Source organism: Lissotriton helveticus, chromosome 9, assembly GCF_964261635.1.
Source record: "Lissotriton helveticus chromosome 9, aLisHel1.1, whole genome shotgun sequence".
NCBI classification, from domain to species: domain Eukaryota; kingdom Metazoa; phylum Chordata; class Amphibia; order Caudata; family Salamandridae; genus Lissotriton; species Lissotriton helveticus.
Genome location: NC_136070.1, coordinates 500,373,368 through 500,395,649, shown reverse-complemented (window position 1 = coordinate 500,395,649; position 22,282 = coordinate 500,373,368). Strand labels below are relative to the sequence as shown.

General features: G+C 40.9%; 1 protein-coding gene across 2 annotated transcripts in view; it reads right to left on the bottom strand.

Annotated features, from left to right (window-relative positions):
- Positions 1-1,858: 1,858 nt before the first annotated feature.
- Positions 1,859-22,282, bottom strand: part of SIX4 (SIX homeobox 4) — a 136,756-nt gene continuing 116,332 nt past the window's right edge. Inside the window, exon 3 of one of the 2 annotated variants that reach the window (XM_078660340.1) lies at positions 1,859-4,549. In XM_078660340.1, the coding sequence (XP_078516466.1) occupies positions 3,753-4,549 (797 nt within the window). In that variant the 3' untranslated portion in view covers positions 1,859-3,752. The remainder of the gene's footprint in view (positions 4,550-22,282) is intronic. The other variant, XM_078660341.1, reaches the window with a different exon arrangement.

The window sequence follows — 22,282 nt, the reverse complement described above, 5'->3', positions numbered from 1 at the left end:
CCCCAGTAGGAGCTGTCTGGGCCGCTTGAAAGTCCTCCTCTGCAGCCTTCTTCCCTTTGGGGAGTGCCGCATTTTTCACTTGGACCGGTGAGCCTTTTTTCAGGGGGCCTGACTGAGTGGCCGGAGAAAAAAATCCGGTTATACTCTTAAGACCCCCAGTGTTAACTTCCCCTGGTTTTGGCCCTCTCCCCCGTGTATTGCTACATGTGCCAGTCTCGTTTTTTTTTTGTATGTCATAGCTCTCACCTGGAGTCTGCCCGGCATCTTTACCAGCCTCCTTCCCAACAGCCTTTCCCAGATCCTTTGCCTGTGATGTGCCAAAGCCTTTCAGGGGCATTGATCCTTGTTCCAGATCTGCAGCTTTCCCCCGTCCGCTGCGGGTTACTTTCGGCGGAATCCTCGCAAGATCAGCAGCTGCGGACACACCAGCCACCTCGGCTCGCAGCACCGTCGGAATCTCCAGGAGAGCCCTGCTTGCGGAGCTCGGGGCTCCGCTATCCTGACTGCCTCTGCCTCTGCCGATTTCGCCGATTCCGCCGACTCCGCAGGCTCTCCTCCGCTGCGCACGAAAGCCCCACAGCTCCACTAGCACCGCTGTTACTGTGAACAGGATCTCCGTCAATAGCTCCTCGGCTGCCACAAAGAAATCGCCGTCGTATACCTTTCACATCGAGGGTGAGTTTCCTTTCGGTATACTGCCTTTCAACTCTTATCAGCACCTCATTTTCATATATTGTATTCTGTCGGCATCAGGAGCGATCTTTGTCGCCGTGAGTCAGACGCCATCTTGCTTCTGAGGTTTTTTCTCCAGTCGACTTTCCTAACTAGATTTCTTCTTCTACAAAAATTGTGGTTTAAGTCTATAATCCTTTTCAAAATTCACCTCATCCATTGAATCTCCATCACCTACAAAATTATCTGGCATCCTACCTACGTGCTCTAAGGCATCACTTATCTATTCTCACTTACTTGATTCTCCCATTTTGAGATCCAAAACCATGACGGAACTTAAATAGGAAAAATATCTTTCTACCACAATATCTATATCATCCTGGAAACTAATCTGGATTAAAATTAGGACGTTCTCCTGAGCTGCTAACTACACAAACACTTTTTTTCATTTGCAAAAGACTTTATTACACCTAATTTCCTGCACTAGATTAACCAGGATATCCCTGACAGTTGCTGGACTTGCTCTGCACCACAAGCTGACTTGGTGCATTTACTCATCACTTGCCCCTTAGTTTCTGCTTTCTGGTTACAACGTCTCTTTTTCCATCTCCAAGGTGTTTATAGGCAGTGTATCCGAGTACTGGGCGAATGTTCCTTTTCACATGCTGATGCTAGATCGGTTATTAGCACTTGCTTTCCAACAAATGAACCCTAATAGGAAAGATTTACACAACTGTCTTTTAGAGCATGGTGGTAAGCAGTCTGCCATAATCACCGAATGGATTTGGCTTACATGCATCCTTTATCTCTTGTGTTAAAATGAAAAGCCTTATGGACACCTGTCTCTCAATTTCTAGATTACTCCACTACTACAGCTTTTGCTCCCCCGCCTATTCTCCAGGAAGTCTTACAACCTCCCTGACTTCCCTACAAAAATTCTCTAAGACCTGTTAATATCAAATATCTCCTTATATTCTCTCAAGTTTGTAACAATGACAAATAATCAGACTGTAATGTCCTTTTTAATATGCAATTAACTTTTTTCCTCTTTCTGTTTTCCTTATTTTTTACCTTGCCCTTTCTGTAATTCTTGTTTAATTGCTTCGTACTATTTTATTGTATGCCATCTTCAGTTGAATAAAATTTCTGTTATAACTTTAAAAAAAAATACTACACAAGCGGTGTATAAATATAGAGAGTTTATTCATTACAGTTTAGAAAAATAAGTACACTTCGCTTCAGAATACAATAAAACACTTAGTTGTCCAGGCACAAAATAATCCCTTTTACAGTACAATAAACATACATACTTTAGACCTCTTTGGTTGAGTATTTTAGCACAGAAATGTTTTGTGACATGCTCTGTGTTCCATCATGTAACAGTGCAGTAGGGGTTCTGGCTATTATTTTGAAAACATAAATAGTTCATGTCATTTTTTCTTGTAAGGCACAATTAAAATTACAGTACAAGTAGAAACAGAAAATGATGACTAGATCTAGACAAACATGCAACAAATTATTTGACTTTCCCATAGTGGGGATCCCAAAAGATTTACATGCAATATAGATGTTATATAATAATTTTGAGTTCAGAAATAGATTTGTTTTAGAAATATAAAAGTTTAACTTTAATCCTAAAAATGGCAATGAAACACTTCAACAATTTGTTCTGAAACTTCACTGTAACAGGAAGAATAGTGTAACAATTCATGTTGGGGATCAATAGCTACAGTTGTGTCGAAAACATTTTGATCGTTGTTGGGGTTAGGTTACACCAACAAACATAAGTACACACTCAGTTTCTGATGATTCAGGCACCTAACAATGTAACCACTGCAGTCAACAACAAGCGTACCAAAGGCCATGCAGGTACTTGAAGTGAAAAATGCAATTAAGAGGCCAATTAATACAGTAGTGCAATACAATAGATTAGTGTCCCAGTTTACAAACATGAAGAACATATTCATAATTAGAATGGTTTACAAAAAAAAAAAGAAAATGCGAATGAAAGGGCACAAAGTGATTGTCTTTCAGTTGTGTAGAGATAAAGCAAATGTTCAGCTTTTTTTAATAGTGTGAGGACATTAGAGACTTCAAATCTTGTATTCCTGGAACACTTCATACCGTATGCTCCTCACTAGTATACTGTATTTGAATTGTCAGTCATTCCAGATATGTGCTTTAAGAAAATAAAAAGTAATGAAAGGCCACTAGGAAGAAAGGCACAACGAATTTGGTTAAAAACACACACACTGTTTAAAAATAAAACTGGTCCTAATAAAAGACAACGCAAAATATCCCAAATAAAAATCCAACTATACATTGTAAATGCATTTCCTGTCTTATAGATTCAGCACTGACAGTATTTAGAATGTGCTCTCTGTAGCAACAATCTCTCTAAAAAAAATTTTTTTTAAATGAAGACACTTGTTCAAACAAAAAAGACATATAAATAACAAACACAAATCAATGCTCACACTTCAATAAATCTTGATTAAAATGACTGTCAATATACATTCATAAGTAAAATCTTCAGTGCTGCTAAATTCAATATGCATATTATTTCACTGGTAAGGAGGGCAACAAAATCCAGAAGTTGCACCACACAGATTTAAACATTGACATCCCTTGTCGAAAACAAAAAAAAACCTTTTGAATTTAGTCGATTTCCAATCTGAAGAATCACTTAAAACTCAAACAAAGGGAGTGTGTATGAGGTATTGTATGTCATTCAAATGTTGCAATGCCCACGGGGAGACGAAACTCCATGTATCCTTTTATTGCATATTTGTGCAGGGTAATTTTTACTATTCACACTGTTGCCACCAACGGATTAGAAGATATTCTGGAGAGACACACTACTGAATATTTGTTCTGTGCTCTTTATGTAATTATTTCTCTTCTTCTGTAACAGCACATTTTGGATGCCCAAACCAGGGAAAAACCCATCCCACTACTTAGTAACTGAGCATTTGACAACGAAAAAATATTATGTATACAATCCTATTTTTCATTAAATAAGTCATTTTTCGAAGGATTTGCCTCTGTACTATTTTGCATAAGTCCCACAATGCCATTCATTAAATCTCTTGCATCTCTGCGTCCATGTGAACATTGTGGAGTTTGGCAAGCTTTTTCTTGTCCATGTCCAGGTCTCCACAGGCTGTGTTGATCATGCTACTGATCACATAGGTAGATCTGGAATCCGGCACAACAATATTGCCATTTGTAGATGTACATTGTGACATAGATAAGAAGTCATCCTTAACATTGGGTACCGTCTGAAGAACCATCATGTGCTGCCCGATTACATCCTGATGAACCTGCCCAGACTGGTGACTCTCATTCTCGTCAGTTGTAGAACCTATTTCACTAAGAGTAGAGTGTGCTGCTGACAAGGATAAAGTATCCGGGCCGGTGATAAAAGAGCAGTTTTGGAGAGCTGCATAGTTAGCGTTGCTGACCGAGATCACAGTGGGTGAACTGGTTACAGGTGCAGACACAGATTGATCACTTATCATCCCAGTAACACAATTCAGTTCCCCGGTACCATTTACCAAAGTTGGCTGGGCTAATGAAAAGTTTGGCATTGTACCATTTACTAAGGTGGCTGCCATAGATTGAAGGCTCCCGTCCGAAGGTATGCTAACATTCAAATGTGCACTTTGACTTACGGGCATTAACTGAGAAAACAGAAGGCTTCGCTCCAGTCCTTGGTGTTTGACAGATCCCAATGCCTGCCCTGAATTTGGAACTGTGTACACCACGGTGTTAGATGGAAGAGTGCCCAAGAAAATCTTTCCTTGTTGTGCTGTTGCATTAGAGTCATTTGTAAATGTTACTCCATTGGACGTACCAGGATTCATCAAAACATTACCTACAGAGATAGAGAAATTGGGGTTAATATTAGCGAATCTTTATGCAAAGTGCAGTAACAACTTCATTTGTAAAGTGGAGTAATCTATAGTAAACACAAATGCATTGAAAATGGGAATTCCATGCTGCACCTGGATCCTAACATTGGGCAGGAGGCGAGGATCATACAAGAGTTTCTAGCTTTTATTCTTAACAGCTTTCAAAGTAACTCAAGCAAACCACTACCTGCAACTACAACTCCCATGAGTCCATGGAAAACGAACACAACAGAATTGGCTAATTGCAGTGTGTCCCAACAAAGACATAAGCCCTCAAGAGAAACAGCATATCCAAATTCTTCACTGCTCGGCTTTGAGTTAAGCGCTTCTCCTGGGGTTTGATCTACTCGAGGACCTGCACAGGGTGGCATCAACTTCTCTTGTGTTTCCCTTACATATTTCTACTAAATATCAATGGCATCTTCACTGTGAATTAAACCATGAAGCAATTTATTTAACAGGCTTCTTGCTATTCGGGTCTACCGCCTATTAACTGGTGCTTGCTCTCTCAAGACACTCTGCTCAGGTCCCGCAACAAGGTGCACATGTTCATGACTCCACCTTCCTGCCCCACACCATGCACTATATTCACAAATGGTACTCTTTGCACTTTCATTTTGGGAGCAGAGTACACTCTAGCAGGCCGATAAACCTCCTTTCAGGGCGAAGCTTAGACTGGCAGTGCGTAAGCCTGGGGTCGAGAGAGACACCACTGCATCTGATGGGGAGAGAAGGAAAGAGAGAGCACGGAGTCGAGCCCTCCAGGAGGTGTAATTGCCAACCACAGGGAGTGCCGTATGTGACCCACTATGTGCAAGTCTCTCCACTATCGGTGGGCCTCAAGGCAAATCTGGCATAGAGGGAGCAACTCACTGGCAGAACAGCAGAACCACCAGTTTTGGTCGCTGGGCAATCACAGTTCTACTATGCCAGACAATGTATTACCTGCCTAAACTCTGTAACAACTCCTCCTCATACAAACCCACTATTGATAACCGACATGGGGCCTGTACTAATCTGCCAGCACAGCTAAAGAAGACTCACATGCACTATGTGGATGCCTGCCTTCATAGAAATTAGGTTGTTTCAAGTGTCTACTGTAAACCCCTCATTATTACAAAAGCTATCTCAGGCAATGCTGCCTAGTCAAAGAAAGCGCTGCAAAAGTCAGGACACTGTGATAAGGACTTCTTCAAGGAGATCATAGAAGAGGTGTGCACCAAACTGGGAAGGAATTTCAAGGCGGTTGAATCCTCCTTTCAGAAAGCTGTAAATATTGCCCTTAAGCCCCTCGGTAGGCAGTTCTTATTCCTGGCTGATGGCAGGAGTATAGCCCTCACAGTGAAAAAGGAATCCCTGGTCCCAAAGGACCCAGAACCCCAGAGGGATCTGTCTCAGAAACAGGGGGTGGCTAAAAGAAAGCATGATCCTATTGTGAGAGGCTTTCTTTCCAAAAGACATTACTGACCCCAATCAAGCCCCACAGTGTGAGGTGGAGGATGTTACCACAATAGAAACCTCCCCCCCTGTGTAGTGGTACCACAAGTAAAAGGTACCTCAGACAGAAGATGTGGGCTACTCGGAGGACTCCCCTCAGGGATGCCTGGCACAGCTGGCTATGGTGTCCCATCTCTGGTGGTTAAAGGCCCTAATTGAAAGAACAGATATTAGTAGACCCAAGTAAGACCACTGTTTCAGACCTGCTAGTGGCAGATGAAGTCATCGAAGTCCTTAGAGTGGGAACAAGCGACAAAGTCACACAGCACATTAGCAACAGGCTACGAAAACATTTGGACTAAAAGATCTGGTATAGACTGAGGACACAGTGCTCTCATATGTCATGGGAGGGTAAGGTGTCTCTCACATCAGACACTGATAGCAAAATGGCAACGTTCTTGGCCACATTTGTTAAGAACCCTAGGCTGAGAATACACCTCTCCTGGCTGACATGTCCTCCTCTAGAGCATCCCCCTAATACTTTTCAGAAAAAGCAGCAATCAATGGTAAATCAATGGATGCCACACTGCAATTTTCTGTATCCTCATCATAACAGAACATCTTGTCATCTTCACTCCAGTCTGATGAGCATGACAAGAAATCAGCACGCCGATTTTTCGAGCCAGGAATAGACGTGGTGGCAAATATCTAATTGTGGCAAAAATGAAATTGTAACAATTTAGTGGAAAGATGTGCAATTCGGGGGGGGGGGACCCTTTTGAGTTTTTTCCACTCAAAATGTAAATTAGCAGTTTGTGGTCTGTTTGAATAACAAAAAGTGTTCCCCAAAAATAGTTCCTAAATTTCAAGACCCCCTACCAACAAGCAAACAATTCTCTCTCAATTACAGAATATTGTTTTTCTGTGTCAGACAACATCCAGGATGCATATCAGAGTGTGTACATTTCAGAGTTCTTCACTTGGCTGAGTACAGCACCCAAACCCACATTGCTTGCATCTACTGTCAATACACATTGAAGTTCTGGATCATAGATTTTTTAATACATTCGGCGAAGACAGCTGCTCTTTCACCCATTCAAACACATCAACCACATTTTGACACTCTTGGCTGAAGTCAAACGCAACACCTCTTCTCAACATGCTGGACAGAGGCCGCAACTTTGTAGCATAATCCTTGATGAATATAAAGTAGAATTCGCATAGGCCAAGAAAAGATTTGAAACAAGGTTTGTCTACTGGGGCTTTGGCATTTATAATGCTCTTCACTAACACTGGGTTTGGCTCAACATCACGTTCAGTGATGAGATGACCAAGATATTCCACCTGGCCTGTGAGAAACGCACATTTGTCCCACCTGGGCACCACACCTCTACACTGAAATTTGCTCAGAACCTCATCAAGGATGAGGTCACGAGCACGTCTGTCAGGAGCATAGATTATTATATTGTCTTGAAAAATGTATACCCCTGTGATACCTTTGAGCATATTCACCATAACTCTCTGGAACAAAGATGCAGCTGAAGCTAAGCCGAAAGGCTTCCTACGATATTGGTATGTACAAGAAGGGGAAACAAAAGCTGTGAGCAGTTTGGATTCATCATCCAGTTCTATTTGGTGATACGCAGAGGCTAGTTCAAGCTTAGAGAATACCTTGGCCTCTGACAACCTTGGCAAGAGCTCAATTGAGCAATGCATGTGAGTCCACCCATCTTTCTTTATTAAAACATCTGAGATCAACACATACTCTCAATTCATTGTTGTACTTTTGTGCCACCAAAGGAGACAACCAAAGAAAGGACTCCACCGGTTCAATCACACCCCTCTTACAAGGCATGTCTAAATTTTTTTTTTAAATCCTTAGCAATGCTGAACAGAACATTCCTGAGTTAATGTTTGACCTGCCTAGCACCTTTCTTCACAATTATTTTGTGTTTAAACCCAGAGATCCTTCCTAACTCGCATTAGAAGACGTATGGATTCTGGTTTATAATATTCTGAAATTATGAGTTGTCCCTTATGGCTAAACACTGTTCTGATGTCCCTGGTTTAAGAACCATACCAAAAAGTCCTTGGTGAAACCACCCCAGGAGGTTTAGACCCATATTTGCGAAATATTCTGCCAGCAATACTTCACCCCTTGAACGCTAGTATCTCTTCTATATACCCACATAGATCAATGCTAAGCACCTCATATGATACAGCTTTGCGGTTAGGAAGAGACAAATCTCGTTTAGGCTAAACTCTGTCAAATAATTCAGGAGTTATCATTGTTATTCGAGCACCAGAGTCTACCAATAACAACAGAATTTTCCCACCAACCACAATGTCAAGAGGGTCGATACGAAAGTTGGGGTCTCCACTTTGTATGTCATCAATTTTGACCACCAAAACCATGTCTCTTAAATCTGAATCATCCACCCCACAACGGCAGACTAATACACCCAGATCCTACCACTCGTGCTTCTATCCGTCTCGCCTCCACCCACCCATGCAGTCACCTGCCTACTCCCAGGTGTTTATCAATCCACTCCCACCTGAACCCATTCAGCTATGCACCACACTATCCACCGATCCACTCATTCACCACTCCATGTACCTATAACCATCAATCTGTTTAGCCATATCCTGATCACAGGTGACTAAGGCACTGTATTGTAACATATCCCACTAATATAACCCAGTGAACTTTATTATGCATCCAGTTGTTATTAGAAAGTTTTGAATGATAGGAAAGAAAAACAATTACAAGGGAAGGGTAAAGAAGAACACCAATAGTCTAAATGAGTATGTTTTAATGGAGTCCATTTTCAGCGGAGTCTTGGTTGTTTACTAGGCACTGCCATTTTATTTTTATTTATTTCACAAATGCTGGCCTGTATCTCAGAAGATACTTCTTTTTTTTCCATCTTGCGTTAGCCAACACCTTTTGATTTTAATAAAATTTCACATATAATATACTGAGTGTCGCTTACAGTCAGAGCTCTTCATCTATTGGTGTATTGTTGTGAGAGTGAAGAGAATGGAGCTTTTGGCCTCCCTGAGACATTACAACCTAAGCCTTCTGTATAGCTCGACAACGCTGGGCAGTTTGTCTGCAGAGTTTTTGCAGGTGAAACTGGTGCCTAAGAGGGAGGAGTTTCTGGACTTAATACAGCCTCCCCTTGCAAGAACTTTATACACAATTAAGACATGGTTGTCTACCTATTGGGGCATTTACTTGCAAATGGAATGGACGAGAAGAGGGAATTTGCCCAAAGAGGATACTGTCCACGTCTTATTCTTCTGCCCAGCCTACAGTACAATAAGGAGATGCTGGCTGGCACCGCTATGTAGAAGCCTTGGTTTAAGACAATGTGCACAAGCTGTCAGAATTCTAAGATATGACACCTCCCCCTCTATTGTGTTTGCGGTATCCCGTTTTTTATATGGAATGTGGCACAGAAGACTTACTTTAATGAACTGTAACAATCTGTGATTAACTGGGATGTTTTGATACCATTACTTTGATAACTTACTGTTTAATAACCTTTTAACCATGTATTTTATAATTATTTATGTATTCTATTCCGTGTATGTACATATTTTACTTCTGCTTTTATGGTCTAAGACCGCAATAAAGTTATCAAAAAAGTTTTTAAAAAAAAGTATTGTTGTGTTTTTCACATATTTCTTCCGTTCACTGCAGCATACAACATGGTACAGTTGGTCAGCTCACTTCAGCTGCTGGATAACTTCACTGCGAGTGACTGCATTCTGCTGTTTCCCAAAGAGCACTTATTCCCCCAAAGTAGTATTTTCAGTGCCAGAGACTACAAGGATAATTAATGTGTGCTCTCTGGAATGAAACATTTTTTCATTTATAAAATTATATATATTTTAAATATTGGTAAGTTCCCAGCATCTTCACCGACAGTAAAGTTTTACAAAGACCAGGTCAATAAATAATTATTGACGAAGCGGAAAGCCTCGCAGCCAGTGTCCGACCTTTGTGCTTTCCTAATGCTAGTTTTGTCCTGAAAGAAAATATAGTTTTTGTGACTTTGCACCAAACATTCAGGTGTACAAGGATGACACTATTAAATACCATAACTGCTTTTAGCAATGACATTTTCCTCCCAGTTTATTTCTCATATAGAAGCCTTCAGCTTTACTGACAGCAAGACAGAAAAGACCGTACATCATAAATATAGAGGGAAATAGACCTACCACATCAAAAGAGAACCAGAGACCAATAACTGTTAACACTTGCAGTTAGAGAGCAAGATTTTGTTTCTACTGAAAATCAGGATATACACAGAAGTAGTTGTGTAGTCGGCGGAGGAAGGTTGGTTCATTTTCTTGTGGTGCACAAGTCTGGATTGATAGCCTTGGTTTACTATTTAGAAAGCTATTTGCACACTCAAGGTCACCTTGAATGAGCTAAAATAAAATAAGATAGGCACATTTTCAATCCCATATTTTCGAATCAATATTGTTGGGAATTATGCTCACTAATTAAATTTGAGAGTCTAAAAAATATCAGTGTAGTAAATTTCCTGCAAGCACACATTTAGGATGAGGAAAACTTGTTGGTGTTTCTGGGTGGAGCTGAACAACTTACAATTACATATCCCTCACAGGTAACTTCCCAAGCTGGAAATGAAAAACGTCAGACGGGGCAGAAATCAATTTCCACAACATATATTTGTATTTGGTGGGTGGAGGATGGGGGCGGTAAGACTCACTTATTAGATGGAGATGTAGAAATATGTTTTTCGTCAAAGGTAAAATATTTTTCACATGGAGGGAAAATACAAATGTAAAATGGAACATACATTTGAATCGTATTTACACAAATCGTATCCATCAGGCAACTTTCACATGAATACATTTTATGCTTTGATTTCTTCTAGAAAATACAAGATTTCCACAAGTATCCTAGGAATGCCTTAAAATCCCCAAAAAGTTAGAAATTTTCCCTAATACAGAAGTCATCCAACTTTCACAAATTTCCAATTTTTCAGCTGTTGGCAGCTGGAGCGGCTATACATTTGATGTCCTGATGACAAGTTTGAGTTATTTTCTGAAAGATGGATATAGGAAAATAATATCTTTATATCACAAGGCTGCACAGAAAGCCTATACTTAGTAAAGAAGGTGCTTTTATTTGTTCCAAGGATGGGTCAAACTGTTGACTGTTGGATGGTCTTGACCGGAACAAGACTGCAGCGCAGAAGGCTACACCAAACAGCATTATCTCCGTCAAGGAAAGACGGAATTATGGATTAAATTAGTGGACAGCAGCTCACTTAAGGACTTGGAAAAATGGACCCATTGAATCAGATATGTTAATAGACACTTTTATACAGTAATCATGTGGCCTCGGAGAGAGAGAGACAGATTAAGAATGAAACCAAGAGAATTAGCCCTGGCACCAGAGGTAAGAAATTCCCAGAGATTGCTTGAGATGCTCAATTCTAGATGCATCAAGGCGATTCTTTACAGTGAAACAGAAACTCTAACAAACGTGGTTTCAAGAAGACAAACAACATTCAATATTAAATAAAGCACGAGATAGAAGGTCTGGGCACTCAAGGCCTGCACCAGTAAGTGTTAAGATTTGAAAGTTTGGGCAGAAATGGTAGTGCAAAGAGCTGAGAACGTGACCTTCCTAGTTCCCACGAATTTTGATGACCAAAAACACAAGATACAGAATAGCTCAGCACCTATCTAAAAGACAATGTGTGATAACAAAATAGTACAGTACAACATCCAGAATAATAGCCAAACATGAAATAATCTCCCAAAAGAATAGATTGAGTCTTCAGATTCTTATAAAAAAATATGTTTTTTATTCCTTTATGTGATGCTTCTTCATCAGATTTTGTTCATTAAACAACAACGGCACCATTAACTTTGACATAAGGTATGTCCCCCAACAATGTGTATAACGTGATTAGGCTCTCTTCATCCTCATGTAAGTATCATGAAATGTTGATAAATTTTCGTTACAGAACTAGATTTGCTGAATTCTATTGGATCAACCAGGATGGGAATTTGTCCGCTACGATTGTGAATGAATCAATAAAAAATAAATAAAAAAAACACAAACAGATAGGCTAGGCCCTTCAGATTTTTGCGATAACTACAGAAGCATTTGAGAAATGAAAAGAAGAAATAGACAACATACATATAATAGCAAATAAGATAATTTGGCTAATAGGGCTTTTGTAACATGTTTTGTAATCTGCCTTTAAAGTTACATATACATGCTTCACTGCATAGTTTGTCAGCGTGAAGATCTCCCTGCTCTCATGACCATGCTGTCACAGCTTTTAGCTTTATCAGTAAGATATGTCATTATGAATAAGACATCTACATAATGAATAATAATTTCCTGATGTACTGCAGTCTGTATTCATAGGCATATAATATATACATGCTTCGTTTCAGCAAAAAATATACATACTTCGTGTCAGCAAAAAAATCTCCCTGTTCCTGTGACTATTCTGTCACAGCTTCTGCTCGCTCAGTAAAATATGGCAGTTTGAGTTAAGATATTTACATAGTGAACAATAATCTCCCATTGACTAACACAAATTCCTTGTGTTAGTCAATGTTTCCATATATATATACAATGTAATCTATTTGTTTGTAAATACATGTAGTAATATATGTTTTTGAATATATGTATCTTTATAGCCTTGAAGAAGTCCCGTGGGGACAAAACGCGCCGCGTCGGCTATGAATTTTGTATTGTGTTTTTAATTAACAAAATCTGATGAAAAGCATCACAAAGGAATAAAAAACATTTTTTCATAAGAATCTGAAGACTCAATCTATTCTTTTGGCAGATTATTTCATGTTTGACTATTATTCTGGATGTTGTACTGTACTATTTTTTTTATCACACATTGACTTTTAGGTAGGTGCTGAGCTATTCTGTACCTAACATTCAATATTAGGAAGGAAGTACTTCAGGGAGCATGGACGGCTGGTTCTTATCAACATATTGATGAATTTTAACACACCAAACAGATACCAGTACTTTCAGCTGATTCATATTTAGACTGAATAGAATGGGCGGTATAATCTAGCACGGAACTGTTCTGGTTGTAAGGGAGCTATGCAGATATTTCAATATGACATCCCCCAGTAAGAATGAGGTAAACCAGTTCAGAACCTTTCAGCCATGGCGGACTGCCTTAAAAGCTCACCAATGTTTCACATGTACCACCACTGAATGACCTATAGCTCATCCAACATATTAAAGTTTGCCATGTCAGTGCTTCATCATAGTCGGTGGCGAGACTAGTTTGTAGGCAGTTGTGGGCATTTAGGAAAGTTGGATTAACAATGCTTCCGTGATTATTATTCCAGAGATAGCAATGTGTTAACTAGTTTCAAGTAAAAAAAAATAAAAAAGGTCTATATAGTTAAACAGTGGCTATTTTTAGAAAAGGGATAATTTCCCCATTTGAGAATACAAGGAAATTTGCCTTGTGTCAACATGATATTGATGATACAAGAGAATCAGGGGTGGTGAAGGGGCTAACAGTTCTTTAATGAGTTCTGTATAAATAGCACTGTCTGTATAGGGGCTAAATGCAAGCTTATTGATAGTAATCTTACAATTAGGTACATGCGAAGTGCTTGAACACCCATCCGTAATGCAGAGTATAAGAGCAATCTGCACCAGTATTATTTATTATGATGAATGAAGATCCTATTATTGAAGGTTTTTTAGATTTATGGCAACCTCTCCGTGGGGGCAGGGGGGTGTCAGGTTATGAGGGGAACAACAGGGCTTGTGCAATCCTGGTGGTAAAGAGGGTTTTGAAGCAAAGAATACGCTGAGCAACAACGGGGGAATGGACACAAAAATATTGTTAAAACTATTTTCCATTCAAGAAGCAAAAAATAAATTCCTTTCAATGCTGATATCTTGACTATGTCCAGCCTAAGGGTGTGCACTTGTATGAACTCAGTTTCTGGGAAAGGAAAAAGATTTAACAAGAAAAATGACCAGTTTTGAACTATTCAAGCAGTCAATCTGAAAATTATCTATCAAGCTAAGAACTACATATTTAAAGTAATTGAAGGAAGATCTTGCATTTGCCAAAAATTCAGTTTTTACTTACATAATGGGTAAGAAATAATTGTGATCACTTCATACTGATTCTGTCTAATTTGGTTTTCTAATGTTAATTCTTATGGGGTTGGTGGGGCAGTGTTGAAGGGAGCAGTGGCTCTAGGTATTGAATGTGATTGGGGCTAACCTGACTTTACCATTCACGAATTGCCAGTCAAATTTCGGCAAAAGGTTGGAATTAAATATTTGATGGTAGGTATGATTTTCAGGAATAGCTTGAACTAACGTGTGGGCATATATACAAAGGCTAAAATGGTCCATGGCAAGTTTGTTAAGTGCTATTTCAATGAAGCACAATAATGTACTGAATTAAAATGAAGGACTTTTTAAAGTTAATGGGAGAATGGCATACAACATTGTTGTACCACAATAGCAGTTAGGCAGCTTGTTTCATTGATAGATTTACAATATGATTTAAACTTGCAAGAATACATTGTGCTTTTTTAAATGGAAAAGCAAGAGCCAACCATAGGGGTGTTGAAAATGACCCACTAAGATGTATATACAAAGCTCATCATGCTACACTTCTCCATACCACCTTTAGATTGGTTTTCCATCATCAGATTCTAAAGCATGCAAGACATCTGCAGAAAATAAAATCGGATTTAACTATACCAATACTAACAGGCTATCCACCGAAAAGAGTTTGATCTTCAAGTAACCCAGTCATGCAAGTCATAAGATCCTCCAAAATTTCGGAACTAAATATAACAACGGAATTTCTATGGTTTTGTACTAGTGATAAGTCCAACTAACTATAATGTTCCTGAAACCTATGGTTTTTTCAGTGAATTTTAAAGGTTTTTTTTTTAAATGCTAATTTCTAACTATAAAGTGTCTGAAACCTATGGTTTTTTCAGTGAATTTCAAAGGTTTTTTAAATGCTAATTTCTAATTATAACGTGGCTGGAACCTATTTTTTTTCAGTGAATAAATATATACATCATATAGGACCTGGTTTTCGAGTCTGGGAATAGGTTGGAGGCAAGATGGCGGCCGCTACTGTGGCCGGTGAAGTGCTATGAGCTGTGGTCAGCGTGACTCCCCGTAAATCCCCCTACCAGACTCTCCCTATACCTCTGTGCTCAAGAGACAAGAGACGACAGTCGCTGCGGGTGTCACGGATGGTGACGCTGTATTCTGTTTGCTGAGTGTCGGGCTCTTCAAGCAGGAGCTCCTTGGCCGCGGAAAGTGTCGGCTCCTGTGTCGGCTTGGATCCAGTGGAGCCGCTGAGCAGCGGGAGGGAGAGGCGGCCCTCGGAGCAAGTAGGGAGTGTCCGGCCGCTAGCCGGCAAACGAACGGCAGCTGTGCACTAACGGTCGGCTCTTGGACGGAGACCTGCAGAACGCCGCTGGTAAAGAACGCAAAACGCTGCGGCCGCGGCCGGGACACCATCGGTTTAAAAGAACAATTGGACAGTTAAAATATACCGCAGCGGTGAGCTACGTTGAGGGGGGAAAAAACAATAATTGGAGCTACACTCGTTTTTATAGTTGTATACCGCCTGTTACATGCACGGTGCTTTAGTGTGCACTGTAAGCAAAACGCCCAATTTTTGGAAGTTTCTGTTTTAGAGAGAGAACCTGCTATCCATATTTGGGATTTATAATGGCACCGAAAGGGAGAGGTGGTACGAGGAACAGAGGGGCCGCAGCTGCATCAGCCCCTGTGGGTGCATCAACAGAAGTGGGTGCGGAAGTGAATACGTCTAATAATACGGCGCAGCCCAGTGTTGCGGATGGAACTTTAGTGACAGTATGTAATGCTGAGCATTCCATGGGCGTGAGAAGCGCTCAAGAAGATGTAGTAGTAACTCTCTCTACCCCTTACTCCCAGCAGTCTAAAAAAAATGCTACGACTCAGTCAAGCCAAGGTATACAAGAGGGGTCAGTGTGACAGCGAGTCGTCCCAGCAATCTTTAATAAAAAGGGTAGCAAGCTTAAGGTCGGCGGACCAAATTCGGAGATCCATAGTGATCAAGTAAAGGCTGGACCCCAACATGATTCACAGAGAATTCCGTTACCTGATAACAATCCATTTGTATTATCTCAGCCTGAACTGGGAGAGGAGATTGATCTACTCAGTAGCAATGAAGAGCATATACTGAGGGAGCTACACTGTGAGGTAAATATTACTAGTACAGGAGTGGATAATATAACAATAACTACAGACACCCTCCCCGGTGAAGAGAGAAGTAACGGCTCGGAATATGCAGGCTCAGATGGAAATTTCTACTCAATGTCAGATCTGACTACTCCATCAGACAAGGAAAACGATGAAATTGATGAAGACAGTCTAAGTAACCCTGGTGACTGGGGGACAACCCCGGACGAGCAAGAACATGGTAGCTATGAACACGGTGCAATTTGTGAGACACTCAGGAAAGCAGCAGTAGCTGCAGGCAACTCAGATCAGAATCAAGGCGCCCCATATGCCCAGCTTAATCTGGATGAGGAGGAGATTACTGAAGATGCAGTCACTCTAGGGTTGATATATAAAACCATCATGGCTCATCGAAACGAGACTAGAGCGGAAGGGCTGCGGACTCAAGGAGCGGTTAAAAAACTTCAGAATACTGTAAGGCGCCTAGTGAAAACCTGCACCGATATAACCACCCGTGTGATGGAGGTGGAACAGCGAGTCTCCTCGACTGAAGACAGCCTGGGAAAACAACAATCGGCTATTGAGACACTGCAAAAATCTAAGTCGGATACAGACTGGAAACTTACAGATCTTGAGAATCGCGCCAGGCGCAATAACCTACGCGTTTTGGGCATTTCGGAAGGTAAAGAGGGGTCAGACCCTCGTAGCTTCATCATCCAGGTGTTTAGGGAGGCCTTTACGGAATTAACATCTTGGAATTGGGACATCGAAATTATTCGCGCACACAGGTTTCCTTTTGTGAATCGACGGCGCGATAATGGCCAGAAAACACCTCCAAGGGCTATCTTGATCTGTTTGAACAACTTTCTTTTAAGGGAGGCACTGTATGATCTCGCACGCCCAGAGAAAAGGAGGAACGGGGGTGGCTGTGAGTTTTTTGTCCGCCCCGACTTTTGCCCAACAACAGTGAACGAGAGATGGCAAATGCGGAAACTAATCACGCAGCTTCAGGAAAAAGGCGCCCAATGCTTTCTACTCAACCCAGCTAAATTGAAGATCCTATTCAAAGGATAAACTCGATATTTTACTTCTGGGTCTGAGGCTCAGCTATATATGAATCAGATGGATAAACAGACAAAAACCTAATTCTAAGTATTAGTTCTAAGCGTATAACCCATTAAGTACAGGATGTATTTGTGGAGTCCGTCAAAACTGAACTATAAGTCAATTGGGTGATTACGGGTGAACAGGGGAGTACGGGTGTAGGGGAGTTAATTTTGCTGTGTGTTTGGAATAATGGCCCTGCGCATTTGATGGTCTGCTTTCCCCCCATTTAACCTTTTTCTTTTCCTTTTTCGACCTAGCATTGAAAATTTAGTGTAGGAACATTGCTTAGGTAATGGGTGCCTTGGGGACAGGGACTGGAGAAATATTTTAATACTATTAATACTATAAACATACTATAAACATGATGTAATGTTTGATCTGGGTGTAGGATAAGAGAGAAGAGAAAAAAAAAGGGGGCCCGTTCCCAATGATTATCTGTGGATGGAAGAAATCCAATATGCATGATGTAATGCTTGATATGCTGGCTCTCGAGTTAGAGCTTATGGGTTGAAGAGGTTATAATAGGCCTGAAGTAAGGCCGGTGATTCAGGGTGAAGAGTGATGGGGTCTGTGTGGGGGGAGAAGGGCAGTCACGTTCTGCAGTGGGGCACTTCTACATCGCAGAGGACATGGTCCTTAAGCCTCGTGAAGGGTGGTGGCAAGGGTGGGTGGGTGGGTGGGGTCTGGGAGGGCGGGAATAAGGTGGGGTGTGGGGTAGGGGGGTTGAAAAAGAAAAAAATATCACATGAGGTAAGGTTGGGAAGAAATTTTCATTTTGTTGGTGTCAGTGAGCACTTTGCGAAATCAGTTGGACTAAAAGCAAAAATGTGGAAATTTTTAAATGGCAGATAGGGGTCCAAAGGGTCTAAGGGTGGGCACGTTGAATGTCAGGGAGTTGAACTCAGTGGAGAAAAGACGGAGAGTAGCACAGGAGATATGCGCTTTACAATGTGACATTATATGTATGCAAGAGACTCATGTGGTTTGGTCCAAGAGGCAACTTTTAACAGAACTAGGGTTTAATTTAATTGCATGCACTAAATACTCAGGGGTGGCTAGAGGAGTGGCGATTCTTGGCAAAAATCATATAGGTGCCATAGGGAGGATACACTCTGATGGGCTAGGACGCCGGGCAATTGCAGAATGTGTTGTGGGCCATACTAAAGTTACTGTATGTGTGGTATATGGTGCAAATTTAGATGAAGCAGAAACTCTTAATTTCCTAAACATAGAACTAGCAGCTTGGCCCACACCATTGATCATGTGCGGTGATATCAATATAAACCTAGCACCCAACACGTTAAATAATGAGAAGGTGAGATATACTGGCAGGAAGCCGAGAGAATTTAAAGCCTTACAGGCACTCACGGGAGCTCATGGATTGGTGGATGTGTGGTCGTTCTTAAGGGGTGGGTCACCTGGGTACACTTTTTTTCATTTCCACATCGGACATTGGTTCGATTAGACTATTTTTTTACTTCTGTACTGTTGCTAAATCAGGCTGCAATCCAAGTTTATCCTAAAGTGACATCAGACCATGGGCCAGTTGTACTTACATTATCTAGTATTACATCCAGTCAGCGTCCACGACAGTTCTCCTTTGATCGGAAATTATTGACTGAACATTTTTTCATTGAGCATATGAAAGAGTGGATCGTATCTTTTTTTAACATCAATCGCGGGAGTAGTAATGAGGGCTGTGTGTGGGACTGTTTCAATGCTGCTTTCCGTGGGGAGACATTGAGTTTGGGCCTATACAATCAAAAAAAGCAGGCAGCTGAAATAAAGGTACTTTATCAGGAGTTGATTAGGGCCGAAGAGGCGCTCATGGTGGGGGTACAGGCGGGGAATATAGATGATGAGATCAATGAAGTAGCGCGTCTGAAGGCAAGGGTAAATCTGAGGTGGTCCCAGGAAGCAGCCAAGAAATATTTTGCTAAAAAACAAATCCATTATGAATATGGCGAGGCAAGTGGCAGATGTCTTGCCCAGAAAATAAGGGCAAGAACTGCAGCCCAGCGTATTGATGAGCTAGTAGACCAGAATGGCGATTCAGTCAAGGACAAACAGGGTATCCTGGAGGTATTTAGACAATTTTACGAGACGCTATATCAGAGTGACGAGTATAATAGCGATAATGCGACATTATTGATTAGCCAACACTGCTTGAAAGATCTTTCGGTAGATGACAGGGCAATGTTGGAGGCGTCTATTACCCTGGAAGAACTAGAAGTGGCAGTAAATGGATTGGCTCTCGGAAAGGCCGCAGGTCCAGATAAACTACCACTGGAAGTATACAAAATGTTTTTCATGTATTTAAAAAAGGACCTCTTGGCAACAATGCTAGCAGCACAGAAAGGTTCATCTCCTAAATCATGGCAACAAGCAAGTATAGTGGTATTTCACAAAAAAGGCAAACCAGCGAATTTACCGGGATCATATCGTCCTATATCGCTTTTAAATGTAGATGGAAAAATATACTCGAAGATTCTAGCCCATAGACTGTCCAAGGTCATCTCGTGTCTTGTATTAAAAACACAGCATGGGTTTATCCCTCAACGCAGCACTACTAATCATGTTAACCGAGTGATAACTTTGATTGACTACGCTGCGGTAACTAGGGAACCATTTTGTTTAATTTTATTAGACGCGGAGAAGGCCTTTGACCGTGTTGCATGGTCTTTCCTGTGGGATGTTTTGAAGGGTCGAGTATTTGGTCCAGAGTTTATAAAATCAGTCCAGGTTTTGTATCACCATCCGGTGGCCCGGATTAATACTATGGGGTTGGAATCATCGGCAGTACAAATCTGCAGGGGGACCTGGCAGGGCTGTCCCTGTTCCCCCTTATTATTTTCTTTATACATCGAGCCTTTTCTAAGAATGCTGGATACTAATATGTATATAATACCGCTAAGGGTGCATATATACCAGGTCAAGGTGTTGGCATATGCCGATGACGTGGCAGTGGTCACGTCCAAACCCAGAATGGCAGTGCAGGCTATTGAGCAGTTGGCGGTAGAATTTGGTAAATCGTCAGGATACAAGTTAAATTCGGCCAAAACCCAGTTACTAACTATAAATATACCAAGCTATACTGATTCAAGGCTATGCCAAGAGGTGATATATTTGGGAGTTACGTTGCACGCATGTACAACTTCTTTAGTTAAAGTGAATTGGGATCAACTCCTGGTTGGTGTACGGAAAAAATTAGACCAGGCCTATATCTCTCAATAGTGGGATGATGTAATTTACTAAAAATGTTGATTCTTCCTCAAATTTTATATTTTTTTCGATGTGTACCCCTTGAAGTTCCCAAGACAAGTCTAGAACAATTGCAGACAATATGTATGCGTTTCATGTGGTCCGGGGCAAAGCACGAAGGGCTAGGCGTTTTATGATTTTGCCAAGAAACTTGGGGGGCCTGTCGGTACCTGACTTCACACTATACTACTACGCCTGTATGTTGCAAGGTATGGGGATTTTATTGACCAGTAAAGGCCCGGCTAGACCTGCGGACTGTCCCTCGATCTTTCAAATGATATTGGGGTAAAAGTCAAGAACTGCCTATTCATGTACCTAGAACAAAGCTATTATAAACGCACCCGTTTTAAGACAATAGAGGCAGCATATAAGGTTTGGCGAACACTCAGGGGGCTATTGGACTTGGAGAAAATAACGTGGTATACTCCACTGTCATCGTCGTTTTTTTTACATATAGATGTGTGGGACAGAGTAGTATATAACTGGAGGGAGAAAGGTATTAGTATGGTGGGGGATTTGCATGAGGGTAGTTATTTTAAATCTTTTGAACAACTACGTGAACAATATTCCCTACCTAGACAACATTTTGTGAAATATCTACAGATACGAAATTACCTAATGTGTACGGGGAGCAACTTTAAACAAAATCCTTTGACTGAGGACATTATGAAAGGGGCAAGGATTGGTGTTTTATACAATCATATGGTAAACACTAAAAAAGATGATATAGAGCAACAGAATAGCAAATGGGGCGTTAAACTCGGCAGACAGGATATTCAAATAGAAACTTCATTATGTATGGCTAAAGACTTATTCCTGTCTGCAAAGTTGGCGGCGCAACATTTTAAATCAATTTACAATTTATATTACACCCCGGACAAAGTGTCCAAATGGTCGGGCGATGTAGTTGGGAAATGTTTCCGCTGTGGGTTAGTCTCAGCGGATGATGTTCATATTTTTTACACATGTACTACAGTAGCACTCCCGCTGTCTCAGATAGAAAAATGTATATCGGCAATTGTGGGTGCTCAGATACAGCTATCAGCAACACAGATACTATTAGGGGTTGAAATGGGCATACCGAGCACCAATATTTTGAAGAAGCATGTCAAACTAATCTTCTTAGTGACGGCAGTCTATAGGTTGTGTATTGCGTCTGCATGGCTACAACAAGAACCGCCTGCTTTTGAAGCATGGCGGTCCAGGTTTTTTGCGGTACATAATATGGAGCATAGCTTGTATGTTTTAAAGGGCTCCCGTAGAAGGAAGATTGGGGGAACAGATATGGGGGTTAGTTACAAATCATTTGGAGATGTAAGGGCGGACTAGCGGCAAATGTGTATAATTTATCTTGGTCTTTACTGTGGCTGCCCTGAAGCAATGTATATCAAACAGCTGACTGTATTTGTAATATATTTTTTGTGTAGGTATCAAAATGATATGTTTTCAATTTATATGTGCTTGACAAAAAGGTTCTTTTCTATTGCTCTTTGTTGCTGTCCCAACCGACTCATGTGTTTTTGCATAAATATATAAAAAATAAAAAAAATAAAAAATATAGGACCTGGTTTTCAAAGGATTTTTTTTTACCTGCCTATATCTTTGGCGCTGTTCAACAAACCTTCACCGCATTTTT